The sequence below is a fragment of the Mustelus asterias genome, chromosome 12 (assembly GCF_964213995.1).
Source record: "Mustelus asterias chromosome 12, sMusAst1.hap1.1, whole genome shotgun sequence".
Taxonomy (NCBI): Eukaryota; Metazoa; Chordata; class Chondrichthyes; order Carcharhiniformes; family Triakidae; genus Mustelus; species Mustelus asterias.
Genome location: NC_135812.1, coordinates 71,357,311 through 71,382,099, shown reverse-complemented (window position 1 = coordinate 71,382,099; position 24,789 = coordinate 71,357,311). Strand labels below are relative to the sequence as shown.

At 42.9% G+C, this 24,789-nt stretch overlaps 1 protein-coding gene across 2 annotated transcripts in view; it reads right to left on the bottom strand.

Annotated features, from left to right (window-relative positions):
- Window positions 1-24,789, bottom strand: part of tbcd (tubulin folding cofactor D) — a 248,461-nt gene that overhangs the window by 128,371 nt on the left and 95,301 nt on the right. For both annotated transcript variants that reach the window (XM_078225420.1, XM_078225421.1), the window contains exon 14: window positions 8,446-8,602. In XM_078225420.1, coding sequence (XP_078081546.1) covers window positions 8,446-8,602 — 157 coding nt within the window. The remainder of the gene's footprint in view (window positions 1-8,445; window positions 8,603-24,789) is intronic.

Genomic DNA, 24,789 nt, shown 5'->3' with positions numbered 1-24,789 from the left:
GGCCGCGAGCAGGCGAGAGTCGGGGAGGGAGGCCGCGAGCAGACGGGAGTCGGGGAGGGAGGCCGCGAGCAGGCGAGAGTCGGGGAGGGAGGCCGCGAGCAGACGGGAGTCGGGGAGGGAGGCCACGAGCAGGCGAGAGTCGGGGAGGGAGGCCACGAGCAGGCGAGAGTCGGGGAGGGAGGCCACGAGCAGGCGAGAGTCGGGGAGGGAGGCCGTGAGCAGACAGGTGTCGGGGAGGGGGCCGCGAGCAGGCGAGAGTCGGGGAGGGAGGGCGCGAGCAGACGGGAGTCGGGGAGGGAGGCCGCGAGCAGGCGAGAGTCAGGTAGGGAGGCCGTGAGCAGACGGGAGTCAGGGAGGGAGGCCGCGAGCAGGTGAGAGTCGGGGAGGGAGGCCGCGAGCAGGTGAGAGTCGGGGAGGGAGGCGGCGAGCAGGCAAGAGTCGGGTAGGGAGGCCGCGAGCAGGCGAGAGTCGGGGAGGGAGGCCGCGAGCAGGCAAGAGTCGGGGAGGGAGGCCGCGAGCAGGCGAGAGCCGGGGAGGGAGGCCGCGAGCAGGCGAGAGTCGGGTAGGGAGGCCGCGAGTAGGCGAGAGTCGGGGAGGGAGGCCGTGAGCAGACGGGAGTCGGGGAGGGAGGCGGCGAGCAGGCGAGAGTCGGGGAGGGAGGCTGCGAGCAGGCGTGAGTCGGGGAGGGAGGGCGCGAGCAGGCGAGAGTCAGGGAGGGAGGCCGTGAGCAGGCGAGAGTTGGGGAGGGAGGCGGCGAGCAGGCGGGAGTCGGGGAGGGAGGGCGCGAGCAGGCGAGAGTCGGGGAGGGAGGCTGCGAGCAGGCGGGAGTCGGGGAGGGAGGGCGCGAGCAGGCGAGAGTCGGGGAGGGAGGCTGCGAGCAGGCGGGAGTCGGGGAGGGAGGGCGCGAGCAGGCGAGAGTTGGGGAGGGAGGCTGCGAGCAGGCGAGAGTCAGGTCGGGAAGCTGGGAGCAGGCGGGAGTCAGGTTGGGAAGCTGGGAGCAGGCGAGAGTCGGGGAGGGAGGCGGCGAGCAGACGGGAGTCGGGGAGGGAGGCTACAAACAACTTATTGAAAGCCTTTTGAAAATCTAAATTACATCTATGACGTTACTATTGTCTACCTCACTGTTCCATTCCATGAGTGCAGTGCCTGAAGGACAATCCTTGGCTCATTGTTTGATGCCTGCTGATTCTTTATCCTGAGTCATTTTTCTTGGCAGTTTTTGTCAGTGTTGGTGTGCTCTTGCCTGCCGCTCTAAGGGACAGGATGAGGAAGCAGGTCCCAAGTCTATCTCAACCAGAAGAGTAATGAAATGCACTCTGTTGAGAACCAAAAAATTGCCTTTCAATCAGGCACGTTACAGCTTCTCAGATGGAACAACTTCAGCTCACAAGCATTGCCCGCATTTTTTCACACAGCTGATGCTGCTAATGGTTTTGTTAATGCCATTAACAACTCGCCTAACCCCTCTCCCTCTACTTGTAACTACTCCTGCGAGAAGATCTTCTGTCATGGTTTGTCCCACTTGTCTGTCTGGCTCCATCCTCACACATCCTCCTGGTCTGCTTGCAACCGCTCTGTGACGTCCATTGTCCAACTATGCGTCGGTTGACCCCTCTTTTCGCGACCCTCAATTTTTCCCTCTAGCAGAGGGGGAAATTGTGCAATGTGAATTGCTTCACTATTACCAACTTTTCCCTTGTAACATCATCCATTTTGTCATTAATCACTCCTGCTTTGCACCCCATCGCAAAGCTCCCCCTGCCGTCCCCCCACTTTGTTTTGTACTCCCCTGTCACCGATTAAAACCAGAAGAAGGATTCTAGGAAGGGGATAAATCAACCATGACTAACCAGGGAAGGGAAGGTGGAGGAGATAATTACAATAACTGTCAAAAAGTACCAGGAGAACTCATGGAGCTAAAGGTTGGTATGAACCCTGGACCTGATTCAACATTCAACATGCACATTGACTGGCAGACTCAAGTCGGTAAGGGTGGAATGGAGGAAGAGTTCTTAGAATGCTGTCGGGATACTTTCCTTGAACAGCATGTTACGGAACCGACGAGGGAACGAGCTATTTTGGATCTGGTATTGTGTAACGAGGTAGGTAGAATTAAGGATCTTATTGTGAAGGACCCTCTTGGGTCTAGTGACCACAATATGGTCGAATTTCTGATTCAGATGGAAGAGGAGAAAGTTTGGTCCCAAACCAGTGTCCTCTGTTTGAACAGAGGGAAATATGATAGGATGAGGGATGAATTGGCTAAGGTAGACTGGGAGAGCAGGCTGGCAGGTAGGATAGCTGAGGAACAGTGGAGGATTTTTAAGGAGATCCTTTTCAGTTCTCAGCAAAAATATATTCCAGCAAAAAACAAGGATTGTAAGAAAAGGGAGAACCAGCCGTGGATAACGAAGGAAATAAAGGAGAGTATTAAAATAAAAACAGCTGCGTACAGAGTGGCCAAAAATAGTGGAGAAACAAGTGATTGGGAAAAATTTAAGAAACAACAAAGAGAGACTAAGAAAGCGATAAAGAAAGGAAGGATAGACTATGAAGCTAGGCTAGCAATTAATATAAAAAATGATAGTAAAAGTTTTTATAAATATATAAAAAGGAATAGAGTGGCGAGAGTGAATGTTGGACCCTTGGAGGACGAGAGGGGGGAGTTAATAGTGGGAAATGAGGATATGGCTGAGTCTTTAAATAAGTTTTTTGTGTCGGTCTTCACGGTGGAGGACACAAATAGTTTGCCAAATATTAACGATAGAGGGTTGGCAGCAGGAGAAATACTTAATACAATTAATGTTACCAGAGAGGCAGTGCTGGGTAGACTAATGGGACTGAAGGTGGACAAGTCCCCGGGTCCGGATGGAATGCATCCCAGGGTATTGAAAGAAATGTCAGAGGTAATAGTGGATGCGTTAGTGGTTATTTATCAAAACTCGTTGCATTCTGGGGTAGTGCCGGTTGATTGGAAAACAGCTAATGTTACGCCGCTGTTTAAAAAAGGAAGGAGACAAAAGGCGGGTAACTATAGGCCGGTCAGCTTAACGTCTGTAGTAGGGAAAATGCTGGAATCCATTATTAAAGAGGAGATAGCAGGGCATCTGGATAGAAATGGTTCGATCAATCAGACGCAGCATGGATTCACGAGGGGAAAGTCGCGCTTGACGAACATGTTGGATTTTTATGAAGATGTGACTAGGGCGATTGATGGAGGAGAACCGGTGGATGCGGTGTTTTTGGATTTCCAAAAGGCGTTTGATAAGGTGCCCCATAAAAGGCTGCTGATGAAGATTAGGGCACACGGAGTTGGGGGTAGTGTGTTAAAGTGGATTGGGGACTGGCTATCCGACAGGAAGCAAAGAGTCGGAATAAATGGGTGTTTTTCCGGTTGGAGGAAGGTAACTAGTGGCGTGCCGCAGGGATCGGTACTCGGGCCGCAACTGTTTACCATTTATATAGATGATCTGGAGGAGGTGACGGAGTGTAGGGTAACGAAGTTTGCAGACGACACAAAGATAAGTGGAAAAGTGAATCGTGTGGAGAACGGAGAAGATCTGCAGAGAGATTTGGACAGGCTGAGTGAGTGGGCGAGGATATGGCAAATGGAATATAACGTTGATAAATGCGAGGTTATACACTTTGGAGGAAATAATAACAAATGGGATTACTATCTCAATGGAAACAAATTAAAACATGCTACCGTGCAAAGGGACATGGGGGTCCTTGTGCATGAGACGCAAAAGCGCAGTCTGCAGGTACAACAGGTGATCAAGAAGGCAAATGGGATGTTGGCCTATATTGCGAGGGGGATAGAATATAAAAGCAGGGATGTCTTGATGCACCTGTACAGGGCATTGGTGAGGCCGCAGCTGGAATACTGTGTGCAGTATTGGTCCCCTTATATGAGGAAGGATATATTGGCATTGGAGGGAGTGCAGAGAAGGTTCACCAGGTTGATACCGGAGATGAGGGGTTTGGATTATGAGGAGAGGCTGAGGAGATTGGGTTTGTACTCGTTGGAGTTTAGAAGGATGAGGGGGGATCTTATGGAGACTTATAAGATAATGCGGGGGCTGGATAGGGTGGAGGCGGAGAGATTCTTTCCACTTAGTAAGGAAGTTAAAACTAGAGGACACAGCCTCAAAATAAAGGGGGGTCGATTTAAGACAGAGTTGAGGAGGAACTTCTTCTCCCAGAGGGTGGTGAATCTCTGGAATTCTCTGCCCACTGAGGTGGTGGAGGCTACCTCGCTGAATATGTTTAAAGCGCGGATGGATGGATTCCTGATCGGTAAGGGAATTAAGGGTTATGGGGATCAGGCGGGTAAGTGGTACTGATCCACATCAGATCAGCCATGATCTTATTGAATGGCGGGGCAGGCTCGAGGGGCTAGATGGCCTACTCCTGTTCCTATTTCTTATGTTCTTATGATGATTGGCATCCCAGGATACTAATGGCAGTAGCTACAGAGATAGTGGATGCACTGGTCATAATCTTCCAAGATTCCACAAATTCTGGAAATCTCCCTAGGATTGGAAAACTGTCAATAAGAAAAGTATAGAACAAAGACAATTACAGCCCAGGAATAGGCCCTTTGGCCCTCCAAACCTGTGCCGAAAATTTAACAGCCTTATTCAGAAAGGGAGGAAGACAAGAGACTGTACGCCAGCTGACTTTGTCAGTGACTTCTGTCACTGGGAAAATGTTAAGAGTCCATTATAAAGGATGTAATAGCAAAGTATTTAGAAATGCACAATAATCAAGCAGTCAGCATGGCTTCATGAAGAGAAATCATGCCTGACAAATTTATTAGACTTCTCTGAAGTGGTAACAAGCAGGACAGATAAAGGGGAAGCATTAGATGTAATATACTTGGATTTCCAAAAAGGGTTCATTAAGGTACCATATAAAAGGCTACTTAGTAAGATAAGAGCCCATGGTTTGGGGGTAGTATATCAGCATAGATAGAGGATTGGCTAACTGATAGAAAACAGAGAATTCAGGATGGCAACCTGGTGGAGTGCCACTGGGATCAGTGCTGGGGCCAGAATTATTTACAACATGTATTAATGACTTGAACAAGGGAAGTGAACATACTACCTCCAAGTTTTTGGATTACAAGAAAATAGATGGGAAGACAATTGATGATGCCACAAAGTCTACAGAGGGGTAGGCAGGTTAAGTGATTGAGCAAAAATTTGGCAGATGGACTATAATGTAGGAGAATATGAAGTTATGCACTTCGGTAGGAAGAATAAAGGAGCTGAATATTATTTAAATTGAGAAAGCCTGCAGAATAATGCAGCACAGAGGGATTTGGGGTCCTCATGCATAAATCACAAAAAGCTAGCATGCGTGTTTAGCAGGGAAATGGGAAATCAAATGGAATGCTGGCCTTTATTCCAAAGGGAATGGGGTATAAAATAGGGAAATCTAACTGAAACTATACAAGGCACTAGTTAGTCCATACCTGGAATACTGTGAACAGTTTAGGCCCTCTTATCTAAGGAAAATTATACTGCCATTGGAGGCAGTCCAGAGAAGTTTCATGAGGTTGACCCTAGGTGTAGAGTGATTTTCTTATCAAGAAAGGTTAAGTAGTTGGACCTGTACTCATTGGAGTTCAGAAGAATGAGAGCCGACCTTATTGAGACATGTAGGATTCTCAGGGGGCTTGACAGGATAGATGCTGAGAGGTTGCTTCTCCTTGTGAGTCTGGGACCAGATGGCATAATCTCAGAGTAAAGTGTCACCCAGTTAAGACACAGATGAGAAGGAATGTCTTCTCTCAGAGAGCAGTGCATCTGTGAAATTCTTTACTACAAAGAGCTGTAGAGGCTGGGCCGTCAAGTATGTTCAAGGCTAAGACCGGCCAGATTTTTAACCAATAAAGGAATCCAGGGTTAGGGGGACAAGACAGAAAAGTGGAGCTAAGGATTATATCAGATCAGTCATGATCTCATTGAATGGTAGAGCAGACTTGATCGGCCAAATGGCCTACTTCTACATCTTATGGTCTAAGGGAATCAAGGGTTATGGGGATAAGATGAGAAAGTGAAGTTGAGGATTACCATACATCAGTCATAATCTTATTGAGTAGCGGAATGGGCCGAATGGCCTACTTCTGTTGCTACATTTTATGATCTAAAACCAGTTACATTTCTAACTTATAGCAGACCTAAGGACATTGTCCAGCCATGGTTCAGCTTGTAATATTCTGAGTTAGAGATTGTGGATTCAAGTCCCACTTCCAGCACTTAACACTTCAGTGCAGTACTGAAGTAAAACTGTCAGAGGTGCTGTCTTTCAGATGAGATATTACATGGGGATTCTGTCGACTCTCTTTGGTGGACATAAAATATCCCATGACCAAATTTCTAAGAAGAGCAAGGCAGACCCAGTGTCCTAGCCAATATTTCTGTCTCAATCAATATTGCAAAGAAAACCAAGATAAAAGCAAAATACTGCAGATGCTGGAATCTGAAACAAAAACAGAAAATGCTAGAAATTCTCAGCAGGTCTGACAGCATCTGCACAGAGAGAATAGAGCCAATGTTTCGAGTCAGGATGACCCTTCGTCAGAGCCAATTGTGTTTTTTCCATTTTTTTGGAATGTTAACTATGGTTTCTCCTCTCCACAGATGCTGTTACACAAGGTGAATATTTCCAGTATTTTCTGTTTCTATTTTATTATAGCACATTTAACATCCAGGCTCAGTTGATCAACTGACAGAGAACATCTGAATAATCTAATAAGTTTCTCTATGCGAAAGCAGGATTGTAGACATTTAATGCCTGAAAAACTAATACTTTGGTGGGCACTGAATGACCTCTCAGTACCACGGTCTCAGATTTATGTGCTACAAGGTGACTGGCTTCTATGAAGATCAGCCCCAATATTATATACACGATTCCTGAGCATGTGTGATTGACAGTGACAATTGGCCTACTGCACATGGACAAAATAATGATGAGATGTTAAATACCTGCTACTTAGATCTTCAAGGACAGCACTAATGTTTTGCAATTTTCTGGTTGAAGCAGAAATCTTCGAGTTTCCAAGGACTGATTGTGACGTCTTCAGAGAGTTGAATCAACTGAACATCCAAAACTCAGACTATAATTCAGCTTCTAACTTTGCCAGACTCAGATCTTGGAAGCTCATCAACTTACATGCACAAACTGCAAAAGTATTCAATTCACTTCTGAGGCCGACCTCATCCAATTTCGTAAAATAATCTCCATACACAAATCAACTTGTTTTCTGTGTTGAGTCTGCCTTAAGATTATCTTTTTTTGTTTAATTTACAAAATGTTCCAAATTCAAAACCAAATATTGTATGTCTCTGAGTAAATATTGAAGTTAGGACATCCAGAATATAAGCAAATACCAACTGAAAATTCAAAACTCACACCATTGTTCAACTTCTAACTATGCCATGATTGGCATGAAAGCATTTTAAGTGTTATGTTTTTTGGCAATGCCTAAAAAGCTAGTGGAGAAAATTGTAAGAAATATAAACCAGACAGAAACACAGAAGTACAACATTTAGCTAGTCGTTGCACTTGGTTTGACACTGGCCATCGAACCTGAAGAGCTGGAATGAAAGCTTCTTCTATCTACTCACAATAAGGATCCTCACTGAAGTGTTTCTGAGCAGTGTTAATCTGGTTTTGAGGGCCCGGAACTTCAACTTTAAACTACCCATAAATGGCACACTTAAGGGACTTAGGCTTAATCGGTATGTAAGAAGAAAATTGTCATGTAGCTGTATTATGGGCACTCTTAAAGCTACAGCAAAGACATGTTAAAGGTAAAGGAACCTTTATGCTGCATCTGGCCCTGCTATAGCTGATGTCCAAAACTGATTTATTTTTCATCCTCTATCACTAACAACTCTAAGGTTGATGTGCACAATCATAATATTTTGAGGTTTCTGGTGTCAGTTAAGGACACAAAAATTGAGGCAACAGAGCATGTCCAAACATCTCGCAACTGCAAGAACAAACCACTGTGCTGAAGAATCAATTAGCATAAGGCTGTGTCGTTTTCAATAGCATAGGAATTTTAGTCTATCCTGCAAACCAATTTAAGAATTCCAAAGACATTAAGAAGTTTAGGACTCAATTACAATAGGATGGTACGATTACATGACACCGATTAAAATAATCCAAATATCTGAAACTACTTGCAGGATTTGATCTTAATTTAATTTTACAGTGACTGCAATTATATCTTAAACTTCTCAGCCTTTGCTTTAAATAGAAATTTTCAAGTTAACTTGTAGTCTCTCAGAGGAACATTACAATATAAATGCAAACAGTTGTTCTTATACGCACGATCCCATTCCCACAGAAGCAGACAGAGATTGCTGAGCCTCCTTTCACTAAAAGAGATCATCTGAAAAGATAAGGAACATCATTGTAAAATACTCTTACCTTGCTATCTGATTAACAAATGGTTTCATTTCTTGAGGATCATAAGCACGAGCAAAGGCCCAGCAGACATAGCAAGCTGCATCTCTCACATTCGAGCCCACACTACAAGCACCACGCTTCTCATCAAAAGTCAATGATTTGAGGATTACAGGTACAACTGTGAAAGGAGAAGACAAAGTTAATTCTAAGACATGTGCATTGCTTTCCTTTGTTAACAGAGGATGTTTCAGCCTACTTTATATTTCTTGCCATTTTCATCACTAGCTTTCCATTGCTCCTTAGTGGGTTTTTTTGGCTCCACGACGTGGTACAGCTCATACAGCTCCTAGGGGAGTGCTAGGTGTGAAATCATATTTGCATATCCATCTGACTTCCATCGGGGTGTTTGGATGACAGTCAGGAATGAGAGTTCTGGATGATTTGACCTTTGCTAGAATGAATACGAATAATATGTCTCTTCGAGCCTGCTCATCCATTAAATTAGATAATGGCTAATGTCCAGGAAGCCAGTGATCAAGGGGGAGGGCAGCGATGTGGGGTCGCATGGCTGGCCAGTGATTGAGCTGGTCAGTGATCAGGAGGCCGGCAGTGCATGCGCCAATTGCTGCTATGACGTATCAGCGCATGCGCAATGACCTACTCAGCGGCCGGTCTCTCCAGCGGGAATAGGCACGGCCCCATGATTTTCAGTGTGAATCTCCCTGAGGCACATTGCAGTGCACAGAGTGTGGGGGATTCATTTTGAAAATCATGCTAAAAAACCAGCGGGAATTACTCCAGTTTTTACGTGAACTCGGCACTTCGAATTTTTTTGGGAGAATCCCAGACAATAACTTTAAACTCCAGTGCTAATTATATCATCACGATCTCTGGCTATAAGAGCAGGTCAGAGGCTAGGAATTCTGTGGTAACTCACCTCCTGACTTCCCAAAGCCTGTCCACCATTTACAAAGCACACGTTGGGAGTGTGATGGTACTCTCCACTTGCCTGGATGGGTGAGCTCCAACAACACACAAGAAGCTTAACACCATCCAGAACAAAGCAGCCCGCTTCATTGGCACCACATCCACAAACGTCCACTCCCTCCACCATTGACAAACATCTGCAAGATGCACTGCAGGAACGCACTAACACTCCTTAGACAGCACGTTCCAAATCCACGGCCGCTAACATTCAGAAGGACAAGGGTAGCAGGCACAGGGGAACACCAGCACCCGGAAGTTCATCTCAAAATCATTCAGCACCCTGACCAAGAAATATATCACCATTCCTTCACTGTCGCTGGCTCAAAATTCAGGAATTCCCTCCCTAACAGCATTGTGTGTGTACCTACATCATAGGAATTGCAGTTCAAGAAAGCAGCTCACCACCACCTTCTTAAGGGCAATTAGGGATGGCTAATAAATGCTGGTCTAGCCTGCAATGCCCAATTATTTTAATTTAAATAATAAAACTATATCACATTCCTTCACTGTTGCTGGGTCAAAATCCTAGAACTCCCTCCTGAAGGGCAATGTGGGTGTACATCGATCACGTGGACTGCAGCAGTTCAAGGCGGCAACTCACCATCACCTTCTCCAGGGTAATTAGGGATGAATGCTGGCCTTGCCAGCAATATTTACTTCCCTGAATAACAAAAAAAAAATTGGATGCTACAATTGGGTAACATTTGCGTCTTTCGGAATAATGATAGAAACTGAGCCAAATTGCCTCTCATCTTGGAAATTTAAATAGTGTGAAGCAACCTCAAGGTAAAATAGCCTTAAAAGTTAAATGACATGAGGAACTAACAGATTAAACACAGCAAACAAGATTTATAGAGAGCGTATACTGGAAGCAACATATACTTTGACAAACACAAATGCATGTACGGGTTAGCACTGCTGCCTCAAAGCGCCGGGGACCAGGGTTCGATTCCCAGCTTCGGTCACTGCCTGTGCAGAGCCTGCATGTTCTCCCCATGTCTGTGTTTCCTCCGGGTGCTTCGATTTCCTCCCACAGTCCGAAAGACGTGCTGGTTAGGTGCATTGGCCATGCTAAATTCACCCTAGGTGTACCCAAACAGGTACAGATAGGGGATTTTCACAGTAACTTTATTGCAGTGTTAATGTAAGCCTACCTGTGACACTAATAAATAAACATGATTCCCATTTTGCTCATCTTAAAATGATGCAATTATGTGCAGAAAGGAAGGAATCTATCGAGTTTCCTGAAATTCTGGTTTTTGTTTTAGTAACTAAGGTAACGATTTCTGTACAAAGGCAGTCTGTCCTCGAATGCACAATTTAAATTCCTACTTCTTTCCTTGCACTTCTTTCAATTTAGTCTGCTGTATTCACTGTTCACAATTCAGTCAGCTCTACATTTTGAGGCCAAAGGCAGATTGCTGTGCAGAGTACCTGTGCTCAGTCCGCAAGCATGACCTTGGCATTCTAGTCGCTTGCCATTTCACCATCTCAAGATTTAAATTTCAATTGTAACACGAGTTCTTTCAATGCACAGATCCACACATGGACAGTAATTTTTCGAGGGGAGAATGACAGAGTTCCAATTCAGGTACCATGTGGCAAGAATAGGTACTGCCCTAGTCTTTCACCATGTTGCTCTCATGCTTTTACTCCTGTCCTCCGTGTGTTACAATGTTCCAGTGAAAGCCAATGCAAGTTGGAAAAATAGTACCTATCTTCTGTTTAGGCACTTCACAGTCTTCAAGACGAAATGTTGAGATCAGCAACTTCAGACCACGAATGCTATACATCATTTTGAATTTGTATTCAACAAATTTGTATTGCCAACAAACTCATCTTATATCATTGCAGTTTCACCACAGGATCAAATAGATGTAGCATGGATTCCAAGCAGTAATACCCAATTTGTGCCACATGGTAACTGATTTGGAACTCTGCCATTCTGCCCTGGAGACATTTCTGCCCAAGCGTGGATTTGTGTATTGATAGAACTCACGTAAATATGGAAATTTAAATCTTGACGATGAAGGCAATGGATTCTGCGCTAAGATTTCATGTTAATGGCAGATAGATTTAAAGAGATCCAGGGATCCATCCTGGAGAACTTCTTAAAATTCAGTCTGACACGGCACTGGAGATGCTCTCGACATAGTGTCAAACTGAAGTGGTGGGAAACTGTGCTTCCTAGTCTCATTCTACTTCTTCAGAGTTTAAAAAACTGTATTGAGGTGACTTTTAGGTTTGTGTGTAAATGTACCCAACAACGAACAGTTGGCAACTCATGGAAAGACTCAATGATTTGACGAGAATCTTTTGGTATTTTCATATTTAGAAGTGATACAAACACTCAGAATTGAAAAGATAGCTTAACATATGCACATTTTTCAAGTTGTGACAGAACAATTGGTAATTAATTGGGTTTAATCTTGCTGTTTGTTTCGCTTCTGGCACCTTCATTATTCGCCAGTCTTTCGTTTTGAATAATTCATTTTATGCAAAAAGAGGCACCTGAAATTTCCAGGTGAGATTTTCAATGGGAAATCAGCAGAACCCTAGAAAAAGTTTCAATGTCTGTCCTCCCAGGCAAGGTTAGAGAAACATTGTGAGAAGCCTGCAGAAATTCTTTACTCCCCAACACCCCCACTTGCCTCCCAATTTTCTGCCATCCTTGCCTCTTTGAAGGTGTAATCTTCTTGCCTGGCTAAGATCCACGTAAATGGGTACCAGACTATAAATGGTATGTTGATTGTATTCTCAAGTTTAAGGACACAGGCACTGGTTGATTAAGCACCTTGAATACATATAAAGAAAGACTACCGGGACGCTGGTGGGATGGTGTTGGTTAGGGAGGAGGCAGACATATGTAATGTTGCATGCCGTAAGTAAATCTCGCATTAAGTAAAATGCATCTGGTTTCCTACTTCACCACCTGGCTTCAAAATGAATTAACACAGGCACTCACTAATATCTGGTGTAAGCAATCGTTTTGTGGTACGAGGATAGTTAGTGACACCGGGTTATTCAACCACATTGGGAAACAGCTAGATCCTACCCCATCCTTGCCTGTGCCCACACTACAAGGGTAGTTCGATGTCAATCAGAAGTGGGCATCTTCTCCAATTTCTGCCTTTTGAGACAAGCAAAAAGTACTTATTTGCAATGGATTTTTCTACCTAACCACAATTATTTTTTAAACAAGACTTCCTTACAGATATTATTAGAAAGGGTGGGGTTATTTAACTCCCCATGAGCATCCTTATAGTTAATCATAAACCTGTGAAATGTATCCATTCTTTTAGCTTCAGGTATGTTTGAGTTCTCTGGAACTGCACAAATAAATATACTTCTGCCAAGACCAAGCCACCATTTAAACATTTTCATTTATCTCTCAAGTACGAACATTCTGCAGATGTGGGAAAACACCATCAAACTCTCTAAATGCCTAAGTTAAATTAGATAGAGTATTCGATGAGCATGCACTGCCATTTTGTTTAGATATTTAAATCACTGTTACCTCCTTTAGGTGTGTCAATTTAAAACAGTCAGCTATTGTGCACTTTAAAACACACAAAAAGTTATTATTGTTATAAAAGTACTAAGCAATGTTAAGTTGTAAATGACTTATTGAACTTCAACATCAGATCATTTAAGTTATTATTCCAAATACATTAAGCTGATTATCAGTGTTAATGATTATGGGTACTAATCCCAGGTTGTCAAACACAAATCTATTAGCTACACTTTAAATTACCTGTTTTATTCAAGACATGTGATTATAGATTCAAAAGGAGAGCCTATAGTCTCACCCAAACCAGAGATAAGGGAAGTTATTTGAAGAATAGTACACAAAGGAAAAAAAGGAGCATCTGAAAATGTCATATTTTGATAACTTTTAGAATGTGTTACATCGAAAAAAAATGATTCTTGACTAAGGATACCCTAATGTCACAACAATGTTGCAACATGCCCTTGCATTCAACAGATTAAATAAGGGAAGAATAACTAAACTGTTAGATCTTTATGGTAAGATTGACAAGCAATGATATACTTGTTCTAATGTTTTGCCAAACTGAAGAAAGGTGAGGACCGATTAACTAATTTTTGGGTCTTCAACTTTCTAAGTCTATGCTCAATATTTCAGGGCAGTGCGAATACACATACGTGTGAATGTATCAGCAATTGCATACTTTGGCAATTACTTTATTAACCTAATTGCATCGTTAAGGACAGGTGACAATTATTGGCTCAGCTTCCTAAAGAGTATAAATGGACCCAGCTGGAACAGTTGGGGGAATCATAAGGAGTTTGTAACTCTACTGAACTATTTGAAGGATAAACTTGCTGAAGGCAAGATACAGGATGCTGTATTATTTCTCCACCATATACTATAATTGATCTTTACATGACAGACATACGAATTAGGGGGAGGAGGCCATTTGACTCCTCAAGTTTGCTCTATTTGATAAGATCATGGCCGATCTGATTGATAAGGTCATGACCGATCTGATTGAACTTGATTTTCCTGCCGACCCCCTTTAAATTTGACTCCCTTGTCAATCAAGAAACTATCTAACTCAATCTTCTTCAAACACATTCAATGATACGACCTCTATTGATCACGGAGGGAGAGAATTCCACAGACTAACAAACCTCAGAGAAAGAAAAATTCTCTTCCTCTCCATCTTAAATGGGAGACTTCTTATTTTTAAATTGTGTCCCCCTAATTATAGTCTCTCCACAAGGAAAAATATTCTCTCAGCATCCACGTTGTCAAGTCCCCTCAGGATCTTGTATGTTTCAAATCAGGCTGACGGCCAGTTTCTCTTTCCACAGATGCTGCCAGACCTGCTGAGTCTTTGCAGCATTTTCTGTTTTTATATCTGCTCCATCATTATCTCTGGGTATGTCCTGTCCCAGAGCAGAATACACACACCGGAAGTGGCAGCACAGTGCGAGGGAATAGTCCAGGGAGTCCTCAACATTGACTCTGCGCCCCATGAAGTCTCATGTCATTAGGTCAAAAATGAGCAAAGAAATCTCTTGCTCATTGCCATCACTCCATATTGAACACCACCTGGAAAAAGCACGAAGGGAGCATGGGCACACAATGTACTCTGGGTAGGGCCTCAACAACGTCTATCACCAAGATTGGCTCAGTAGCACCTTATTTATTCAGTAGCACCTTGGTCTATTCAAGAATAAAAGAGGTGCCTTATCAACTTTGCTTCCACATGATTAGGACAGGTTGAGTGAGTGGGCATATGCATGACAGATGCAGTATAATGTGGATAAATGCAAGGTTATCCACTTCGGTAGCAATAGGAAGGCAAATTATTTGAATGGGTGTAAATTGAGAGAGGTGGATACTCAACGAGACCTTGGTATCCCCGTGCATCAGTCCCTGAAAGTAAGCATGCAGACATTAAAGGTGGCAAATGTTATGCTGGCCTTCACATCAAGAGGATTTGAGTACAGGGATAGGGATGTTTTGCTGCAATTGTATAGTTTGTGAGGCAATACCTGCAGTATTGTGTGCAGTTTTTGTGTCCTTATCTGAGGAAGGAAGTCCTTGTCATAGAGGGAATGCAGCGAAGGTTTACCAGGCTGATTCCTGGGATGGTAGGTCTGTCACATGAGGAGAGACTAAGCCAGTTAGGATTGTATTCATTGGAATTTAGACAAGAGGGGATCTCATAGAAAATTCTAACAGCATTAGATAGGGTAGATTTAGAAAGAATGTTCCTGATGGTGGGAGAGTCCAGAACTAGGGGTCATAGTTTGAAGATAAGGGGTAAACCTTAGGATTGAGGTGAGGAGAAATTTCTTCACCCAGAGAGTTGTGAATTTGTGGAATTCACTACCACTGAAAGTAGCTGAGACCAAAACATTTAAAGAAGAAATTTGATATAGCTCTTGGGGCTCAAGGGATCAGGATACTGAATTCGATAAACAGCCATGGTCAAAATGAATGGCGGACCAGGCTTAAAAGCACTCCTGCTTTTATTTTCTGTTTCTATATCATTTTAAAATCCTTTCAGTGTTCGAACTACCCACTTCTTCACTATGACCTGAATAGCATCTACTTTCTTGATGAAGACAGATGCAAAATATTAATGTAATACCGCAGCCATGCCCCTGCCTCGATGTGTGAATTCCATTTTTGGTCCCTAATCAGTTCCACCTTCCTTATGTAACCCTTTTGTTATTTATATGTCAATAGAAGACTTTTGGATTCCTTTTTATCTTAGCTGCTAGTCTCTTTTCATAGTCTCTCTTTGCTTCTCCTACTTGCTTTCTCAATTCCCCTCTTAACCTTCTATGTTCAGCCTAACTCTCAGTTGTGTTATCCACCTGGCATTGTCATAAGCACATTTTTTTCTTCATCTTAAATCTCTATCTCTGAATGTGTCCAAACTCTCACTCTTCTTTAGAGGCAGCTCATCAATGTGCCGGGAATATCAATAAGAAGGGCTAATTTATGAATCAGGAAGTGATTCAAGAAGAAATAATGAGCGTTTTTCATATGGGAGTGCAACAAATCTTATGAGTTAAGTACAGCGTTTTGACCCAATTACGTCAGAGAAAACAAAATTTATACAAGGCTAAATGGCCAATGTTCTTAAAAACACTTTGTGATTAACTACATTGAGCAACACACCTTCATTAAAGAATGTGAAGGATAGGAAAACCAAAGAAATTTTTTTTTAGAAAAATAAATGCAATGAAAGGACTCCATACTAAGTAGTTTAAAAATATAATATAAGCAATGAAAGGTATTCAGACTAGAAACAATATATTTTGAAATATGTAGTTTCATGATCTCCTGAGCTTATGCACATATATAAAGCCTGTACAATATTCCTAGTCAATTTACTTTTGTTGTGCCCTCAAGGCATCAAGTCACCTGTCAAAGTCTGCCCTACCTTAACTAACAATGTAACTGCAGGTAGTGGTAACCTACATACTTGTACTTTATTCTCAGCTGTGCTCTATGTTGATTTACCAGCTGTTAAACAATATATTTTGAGCACTTTTATATCTTCATATAGATGTTTAAATTCATTTATTACTGTCACAAGTAGGCTTACATTAACACTGCAATAAAGTTGCTGTGAAAATCCCCTAGTTGTCACACTCCGGCGCCTGTTCGGGTACACGGAGGGAGGATTTAGCATGGCCAATGCACCTAACCAGCACGTCTTTCGACTGTGGGAGGAAACCAGAGCACCCGGAGGAAGCCCATGCTGACACGGGGAGAACGTGCAGACTCCGCACAAACAGTGACCCAAGCCGGGAATTGAACCCGGGTCCCTGGTGCTGTGAGGCAGCATTGTGCCACCGTGTTCTATAATTCACATAAGTATCTCAAAATCATCGATTGTAATTTTTAAACATATTCATTCATGGGATGTGGGTGTCACTGGCTAGGCTAGCATTTATTGCCCATCCCTAATTGCCCTCAAGAAGGTGGTGGTGAGCTGGCAGTTCTTGTGATGTAGGTGCGCCCACAATTCTGTTAGAGAGGGAGTTCCAGGATTTTGCCCCAGCAACAGTGAAGAAACAGAGATATATTTCCAAGTCAGGATGTTGCATGGTGCAGGGGAACTTCCAGATCTTGGTATTCCCATGCATCTGCTGCAATTGTTCTTCTAGATAGTATAGGTCATAAATCTGGAAGTGGCTGTCTAAAAAGTCTGAGATAATTCCTAGAGTGTACCTTGTAGATGATATATTGCCGTCACTGTGAATGTTCGTGGTTGTGGTGCCAATCAAGTGGGCTGCTTTGTCCAAGATGGCATCAAACTTCTGGAGTTTCATTGGAGCTGCACTCAACCAGGCAAGTGGAGAGTATTCCATCATACTCCTGATTTGTATGTTGTAGATGGTGAATGGGAGTGAGGTGATGAGTTACTTGACACTGGATTCCGATCCTCTGGCCTGCTCTTGTAGCCACAATATTTACATGGCTAGTCCAGTTCAGTTTCTGGTCAAGATAACTCACAGGATATTGATAGTGAAGGGTTCAGCGATGATAATGCCATTGAATGCCAAAGGGCAATGGTTAGATTATCTCTTGTTAGAGATGGTCATTGCCTAGCACTTGTATGGCACCAATGTACTTGCCACTGGTCAGTCCAAGCCTGGATTTGGAGCAAGTTTTGCTGCATTTGGAGATGGACTGCTTCAGTATTTGAAGAGTCACCAATGGTGCTGAACACTGTACAACCATCAGAAAAGAACAAAGAACAATACAGCACAGGAACAGGCCCTTCGGCCCTCCAAGCCCGCGCCGCTCCCTGGTCCAAACTAGACCATTCTTTTGTATCCCTCCATTCCCACTCCGTTCAATTAATACCCCACTTCTGACCTTATGATGGAAGGAAGTTCATTGATAAAACAGGTGAAGATGATTTGGCCTAGGTCACTATCAAGAGGAACTTCTGTAGTGGTGTCCTAGAAATGAGATGATTCGCCTCCAACAACCATAATCATCTTCCTTTGCTCTAGATATGACTCCAACCAGCTGTGGGTTTTCCCAATTCCGTAGACTCCTGTTTTGCTGGGGCTCCTTACTGCCATATCCAGTCAAATGCAGCCTTGAGTTCAATGGCACTCACTGTCACCTCACCTCTGGAGTTCAGCTCTTTTGTCCATGACTGGACCGAGGCTGCAATGAAGTCAAGAGCTGAGTGACCCTTGCAGAACCCAAGCTGAGCATCAGTGAACGGTTTGTTGCTAAGCAAGTGCCACTTGATAGACCTGTTGATAACCACTTACATCACTTTACTGATGATCATGTGTAGATAGATGGGGTGATAACTGGCCAGGTTGGATTTGTGCTGCTTTATGCACACTGGGCACATCTGGGCAATTTTGCACATTGTCAGATAGATGCCAGTATTGTAGCTATACTGGGACAGCTTGGTTAGGGGTGTAGAAAGTTCTGGAGCACAAGTCTTCAGTGTTATTGCTGGAGTATTGTCTAAACGCACAACTTCTGTAGTATCCACTCCTTTAGCTGCTTCTTAATACCACATGGTGTGAACCAAATTGGCTGAGGAGTGGCATCTGTGATGCTGGGGAGCTCAGGAGGAGGCAGAGATGGATCATCCACTCAGCACCTCTGGCTGAAGATTGTTACAAATGCTTCAGCCTTATCTTTTTGCACTGACGAAGGGTCATCCTGACTCTAAACATTGGCTCTATTCTCTCTTCACAGATGCTGTCAGACCTGCTGAGATTTTCCAGCATTTTTTGTTTTTGTTTCAGATTCCAGCATCCACAGTATTTTGCTTTTATCTTTTGCACTGATTTGTTGGACTCCCCGTCATTGAGGACAGGGATGTTTGTGGAGCCTCCTCCTCCAGTTACTTGGTTAATTGTCCACCACCATTCATAACTGGATGTGGCAGGACTGCAGATCACCTTGATGTTTTGGCTTTCTACATTCAGTTGGTCACACTTTCACCACTAAGTCAGAAAATTGTAGATAATATTGAGAGCGTACTGTATTTGCATCCTTTAGACAAACAATAAACCAAGACCCTGTCAGCCAGTTGCAGGGTTTCAACTGAAGGTGGAGAGATCCATTCAGATGAGCAGTGAGTCTTCCTTGTGTCCTGGCTAAGATTTCTCTTTCAATTACAATATCATAAGTGACTTACACAAACAAATTTGCTGGTTTTCTTTTCATTAGTGTGTGTGAAACCTTGCTATGTGCAAAATCACTCCTGCTTTTGCCAAATATCAGTCCTAATTGCACTATATAATTCATTCTATGCAAAGTACTTTCCAATATTTCTGAGAAATGCGATAAGGCCCCAAAACCAATATGATTTTTTCTACTTTTTGTACACGATCACAGCAGTACTTGAATGCAAACTTACCTTTCAATGCTAATGAGCTTCCAACTTTGCTGGGTTGTTGAGTACTGGTGAGGTGATGGCCTAGTGGTATTATCGTTAGACTACCAATCCAGAAACTCAGCTAGTGTTCTGGGGACCCGGGTTCGAATCCCGCCACGGCAGATGGTGGAATTTGAATTCAATGAAAAATATGTGAATTAAAAATCTACCGATGACCATGAAACCATTGTCGGAAAAATCCATCTGGTTCAGTAATGTCCTTTAGGGAAGGAAATCTGCCGTCCTTACCTGGTCTGACCTACATGTGACTCCAGAGCCACAGCAATGTGATTGAGTCTCAACTGCCCTCAGACAACTAGGGATGGGCAATAAATGCTGACCAGCCAGTGATGCCCATGCCCCACGAATAAAAAAAAATGGTCAAACTGTTTCCTGAGAGGGCCTGGGTAAATCAGAGATAACTCTCCCCACCATCTCCATTACATTCTAAATCACTGGTTCAGAGAAGTATTAACAAAAGTCTGGAAGCAGATTGCCTATTAGCTTTTTTGAGATTATTTGCAGAGAAATATAAAAGACACATTTGAAAATGTGAAATAAAAGGCAAACTGCTGGGAATATAACAGCATCCATAAAAAAAACAAGTTATTTAAACTCTTCAACATTTTGACAAGAATCGTACCTAAAACATTATCCTAAAACAGTTTCCAGTCTTTTTCATATATGTTAACTGGCCTGTAGTTTGTTGCCAGCATTTTCTGTGCTTGCTTACAAAAAATCAAGAGAATTGGCAATCTGACTCGGCTGACTGGTGTGGGAAATGAAAAATAGGTTGCATTATTCCAACTGGATTGTACCTCCTAGCTTGGGGGAGCAGAACAAGTTTTTCTCTGCATTGCTCTGCTACCCTCGACCTAAGAGTGCTTGAGGTTGATACCGGATGCCAAAAGTAGGAACAGTTCCATTCCTCTGCACTAACACCCCTCACCTTTAAGAGTACATACTGTAATTTTAAAAAATTAAAAAGGAATTTCTGAATATTTGCAGTTATGATGTGCTCCATTTTTGAAACACTTTTAGTGTTCCTCAGTCACACTCTAAATTCTTAGAACCATAGAATCCCCACAGAAGGAGGCCATTCGGCTCATTGAATCTGCACCAACTCTCCAAAAGAGCATCTCACCCAGGCCCACCACCCTATCCCCGTAGCCCACGCATTTACCAGGGCTAATCCACCGAACCTACACATCTTTGGACACTACGAGTCAAATTAGCATGCTCAATCCACCCAACCTGCACATCATTGGACTGTGGGAGAAAACCAGAGCTCCCCCCACAAAGACACAGGGAGATCATACAAGCTCTACACAGACAGCCACCCAAGGCTGGAACCAAACCCAGCTCTCTGGCACTGAGGCAGCAGTGCTACTCACCGTGTCACCATGCTACCTTGATTACCAAAATTTAAATAAGCCATCCCGTGCAATTGAACAGACTCTGCTACTAAGAACAATTGTATTAAACCTATTTATTTATTCCTTGGCTGTCAGTTGAATGCAGACTGACACTCCTATAAATCTTTGGTGCAGAAGACGTAATAAGGAAAGCGGACCATAACATCCCATACTTTAATATCTTCCTTTTCCACTTTTACAGCAGCACATTTCTAACTTGTCTGCCTTCACCCAGTGGACAGTTCCATTCTTCCAATGTAGAGATGGTCCACCATTACTTTGTCAGCAATTATTCATACTTTTAAAATGACAATGTTTGCTTACTTTAAATATTACTGTATTAATTTTTTTACAATGTCATCACCATTACAAAAAATATAAAGTATGTTTTCAAATATGGCAAGTTCAGATTTTTAAAGCAGTACTTGCTCTAATTTCCCCTCCATTTTCACTTGAAGATGTCAACACAAAACAGAGTCCAAAATAGGCATCAATAATCCATTGATACTTCTCCCAAGTGGACTCTATTTAGCTGCCTTGATTCAATTCCTTAATATTCAAACTGAACAAAATTCAATCTGTTTTAAAATTTTGAATTCTCTCCATAATTTTTTGGAGCAATCAATTTAATGTGTTTTTTTAACCTAAAATAGTTGAATTATTTATTTCAACTGTACTTTAATGAGAAGATCTCAATTATCACCAAGATTTCCCTGACATATTGCTGAGAAAATACAGTTGCTTCAAGGGGGTTGTTGTCAATGGCAGAGAAAAATGTCACCTGCCTAGAATCTCCTCCAGGGAATGGTACAATGTTTCAGAAGAGGTACTCATGAATCAAATAAGAAGAAAATATCAGCCAGCATTTTACCAGCCCATTGGAGATGGGCTCGGTGTCAGGAGGGGCAGGAAAATGATGGCAAAAGTGTCACGAGGAAAGCCTGACATGTTTACCCTGCCAGGGATATTCCCAGTAGCGGCAATTGCAACTCGGACAAGAAACAGATGTTAACTTATTTTCAGCCCTCGATGATGATTTGGGCATTAGCAGAATGTGGGGTTTGGGTATTCGGGTGTGTGGAGAAATGGTGTTGCACTGACAGAGTCTGCAGAAAAGGTCACAGGCTACTTTGAGTCCTCCAGTCAGTGAATGAATGTCACTCGTTCTAACTACTACACATCTCTCATAAATGTTTCATCCATCCCAGCTGTGAGAAGGCTGGCTCCACCACAATCAGTTAAGTGCTTTCTTGCATCTAATAATGAGTTGTGTTGGTAAGCCAAATAAACAAGTGGTTAAAACTGTAAGAATGCAAGGCATAATCTTTGCAATAACCAGGTCTATTCTCCTTAGGTTCTTAGAGATATCTTTGTATCTCAAGATTTGATTTCTTTTCAACTAAAGTGTGAAACTGTGCACACAATGCAACCCAAAAGACAGAGCGCTAGCCACCATCAAACTCTACCCAGTTGCTGATGAAATGCTAATCTACAAGAGCGTAATTTTCTAGCTCTTTTCTTGTTGACTTTTTTGCTTCCACCTGCTATAAATAAAATGTTTCCCCTTGTGGCAGAGCCTGGAACCAAATGGCATAATCTCGGAGTTAGGGGTCACCCATTGAAGACAGAGATCAGAAGGAATTTCTTCCACTTTTGCTCCTACATCTAAACTCATCTAAAATATACAGGCTGTATAAGATCCCATCAATGTAATTTTCTACAAGATGTCTTATTCTTTCCCTCCTTGCTTTAAAAAGCCTTTTACTTCTTCATTTTGACCATAATTTACATGCCTTATTCCCTGCTGTTTTATTTTTCCCTTTTGCTTGAGTTCCACTCTTTTGTCCACCATCTTGTAAAGCTCTCAGGCATCGTTCTGCACATGCGGAGTGCTGTAAAAATATTATCACTATCCATGATACAAGTACAATTACAAGGTGTAAAGCAATGTGCCTTTCTACTGCAATCTCTCCATCATTCAATCAGCAGGCAATGGAGAAAATTTGTCGTTTAGCTGTGTGCAACAGAGAAGTTATGCTGTACTTTTGCAAAGCTCTAATTAGGTCACAATTAGAATATTGCATTCTCTTATGTTTACCACAACTTAGGGAGGATGTGGGGCCTTCAGAGGATGCAGAGAAGATTTACCAGCAAGGTTCCATGTAAGAGGGGTTTTAACTGAAGGTTGGGCTGGGGAAGCTGGCATTGTTCTCCTTGGAGCAAGAAAGATCAAATGGAGATTTGATAGAGGTGTACAAGATTATGACAAGTTTAGATAAGGTAAACAAGAAAAATCTCTTCCCATTAACTGATGGTACAAGGACCAGGGTTGGCCAAGAGATGCAGGGGGAATGTGAGGAGGAACATTTTAACGCAAAGAGTTTATGACCTGGAACTCATTGCAGTGGTGGAAGCAGATGTGATCAACTATTTGAAATTGAAGTTGGATGGACACTCGAAGGAAATAAACTTTCAGGGTTCCTACTCTGAGTTGGGTGGCAGATTTTGACATGGTGGCTACAAGAGTCAGTCTTCAAGCCTCCATGCAGAGAACTCAGTCAATCATTTTCATGCTCTTCATCTTTTTTTGTCTGATGTAGCTTTTGTAACTATTATTTTTTAAGTCACAAAGCTAAATAAAATAAATCAGAATAGCCATATAACTCTAGCAGAACATGACCAGCTTTCTTGGTTCTTCCTACTAGGCAAGTTTTAACAGATTGATCAGGTGATTTCCCAATTAATAATGGAAACACATTAAGCAACCTATTTCCTGGAGAGGAAAATTAGCAAAACTATTCATTGGCCACACAAAAGGTACCTACAGTTACTTGGTAGTACAGAACTTGAATACTGCTGGAAAGAGAGACATGTTGCTGCAGTTTTTTTATCTTGCACTCATTAGAACAAATACAAATTTCAAATGATCTCAACAGTTTACACCACAGGCTCACTTGCTAGGAGTGACATATATTCATACATAGGAACCCATTCACTACAAACAAAAGGAAAAAGTTCTAGGCTTGTTCTTTGAAGTACCAGGGAGCTTAGGGAGCGTATGGTTCCCCAATGCTTTCTCCACAGCATCCTCTCAGCTGGAGTCAACTTGCCAACTAATCAGCACCCTTTTCTCTGTTGCATAAATTCTTGCCAACGTTTGAAATTTGCCATTCTTGTGTTTGTCCTGATGAGTGCGCTTCAGCAACATGTCTCTCTTTTTAGCAAAAAATGTACCTCTTGGTGATGAAACCCAGCTTTAACTCTGTTATCACACTTGGTTGCAAGGTTTCCATATTGTGGTGTCCAAAATGAATCATAGAATCATAGAAACCCTACAGTGCAGAAGGAGGCCATTCGGCCCATCGAGTCTGCACCGACCACAATCCCACCCAGGCCCTACCCCCATATCCCTACATATTTACCCGCTAATCCCTCTAACCTACACATCTCAGAACACTAAGGGGCAATTTTAGCATGGCCAATCAACCTAACCAGCACATCTTTGGACTGTGGGAGGAAACCGGAGTACCCGGAGGAAACCCACGCAGACACGAGGAGAATGTGCAAACTCCACACAGACAGTGACCCAAGCCGGGAATCGAACCCAGGTCCCTGGAGCTGTGAAGCAGCAGTGCTAACCACTGTGCTACCGTGCCGCCCTGATAAGCCAGAGCCTCTTGCATCTCAACACTGGCAGACCAAACCCATTCTAATGGCACCTGGGCTTCTGCTACAACTCTACACTCAATCCCCAATCCAATTCCTCTTCATTGATGCCCACTCACGCTGAATCCCAACGTGCACGATCTTGGTCTCCAGCTGAGTCTTAAGTGGTGCTGTATCACCACACTTAGTCCATCAACAAAACCATTTTTCAAAGCATTAACCTGTTTCTAATGTGCACCTAATGCTGCCAAAACCCTAATGTACACATTTAGCGTCTCCAAACTCTATTTATCAAAGGCCTGTTTGATGTCCTTTGTTGCTGAACCGTGTACAACTCCAACTCATTGTGAACTCCACCACCCATCTTACACATCAACTCTATCCATGCC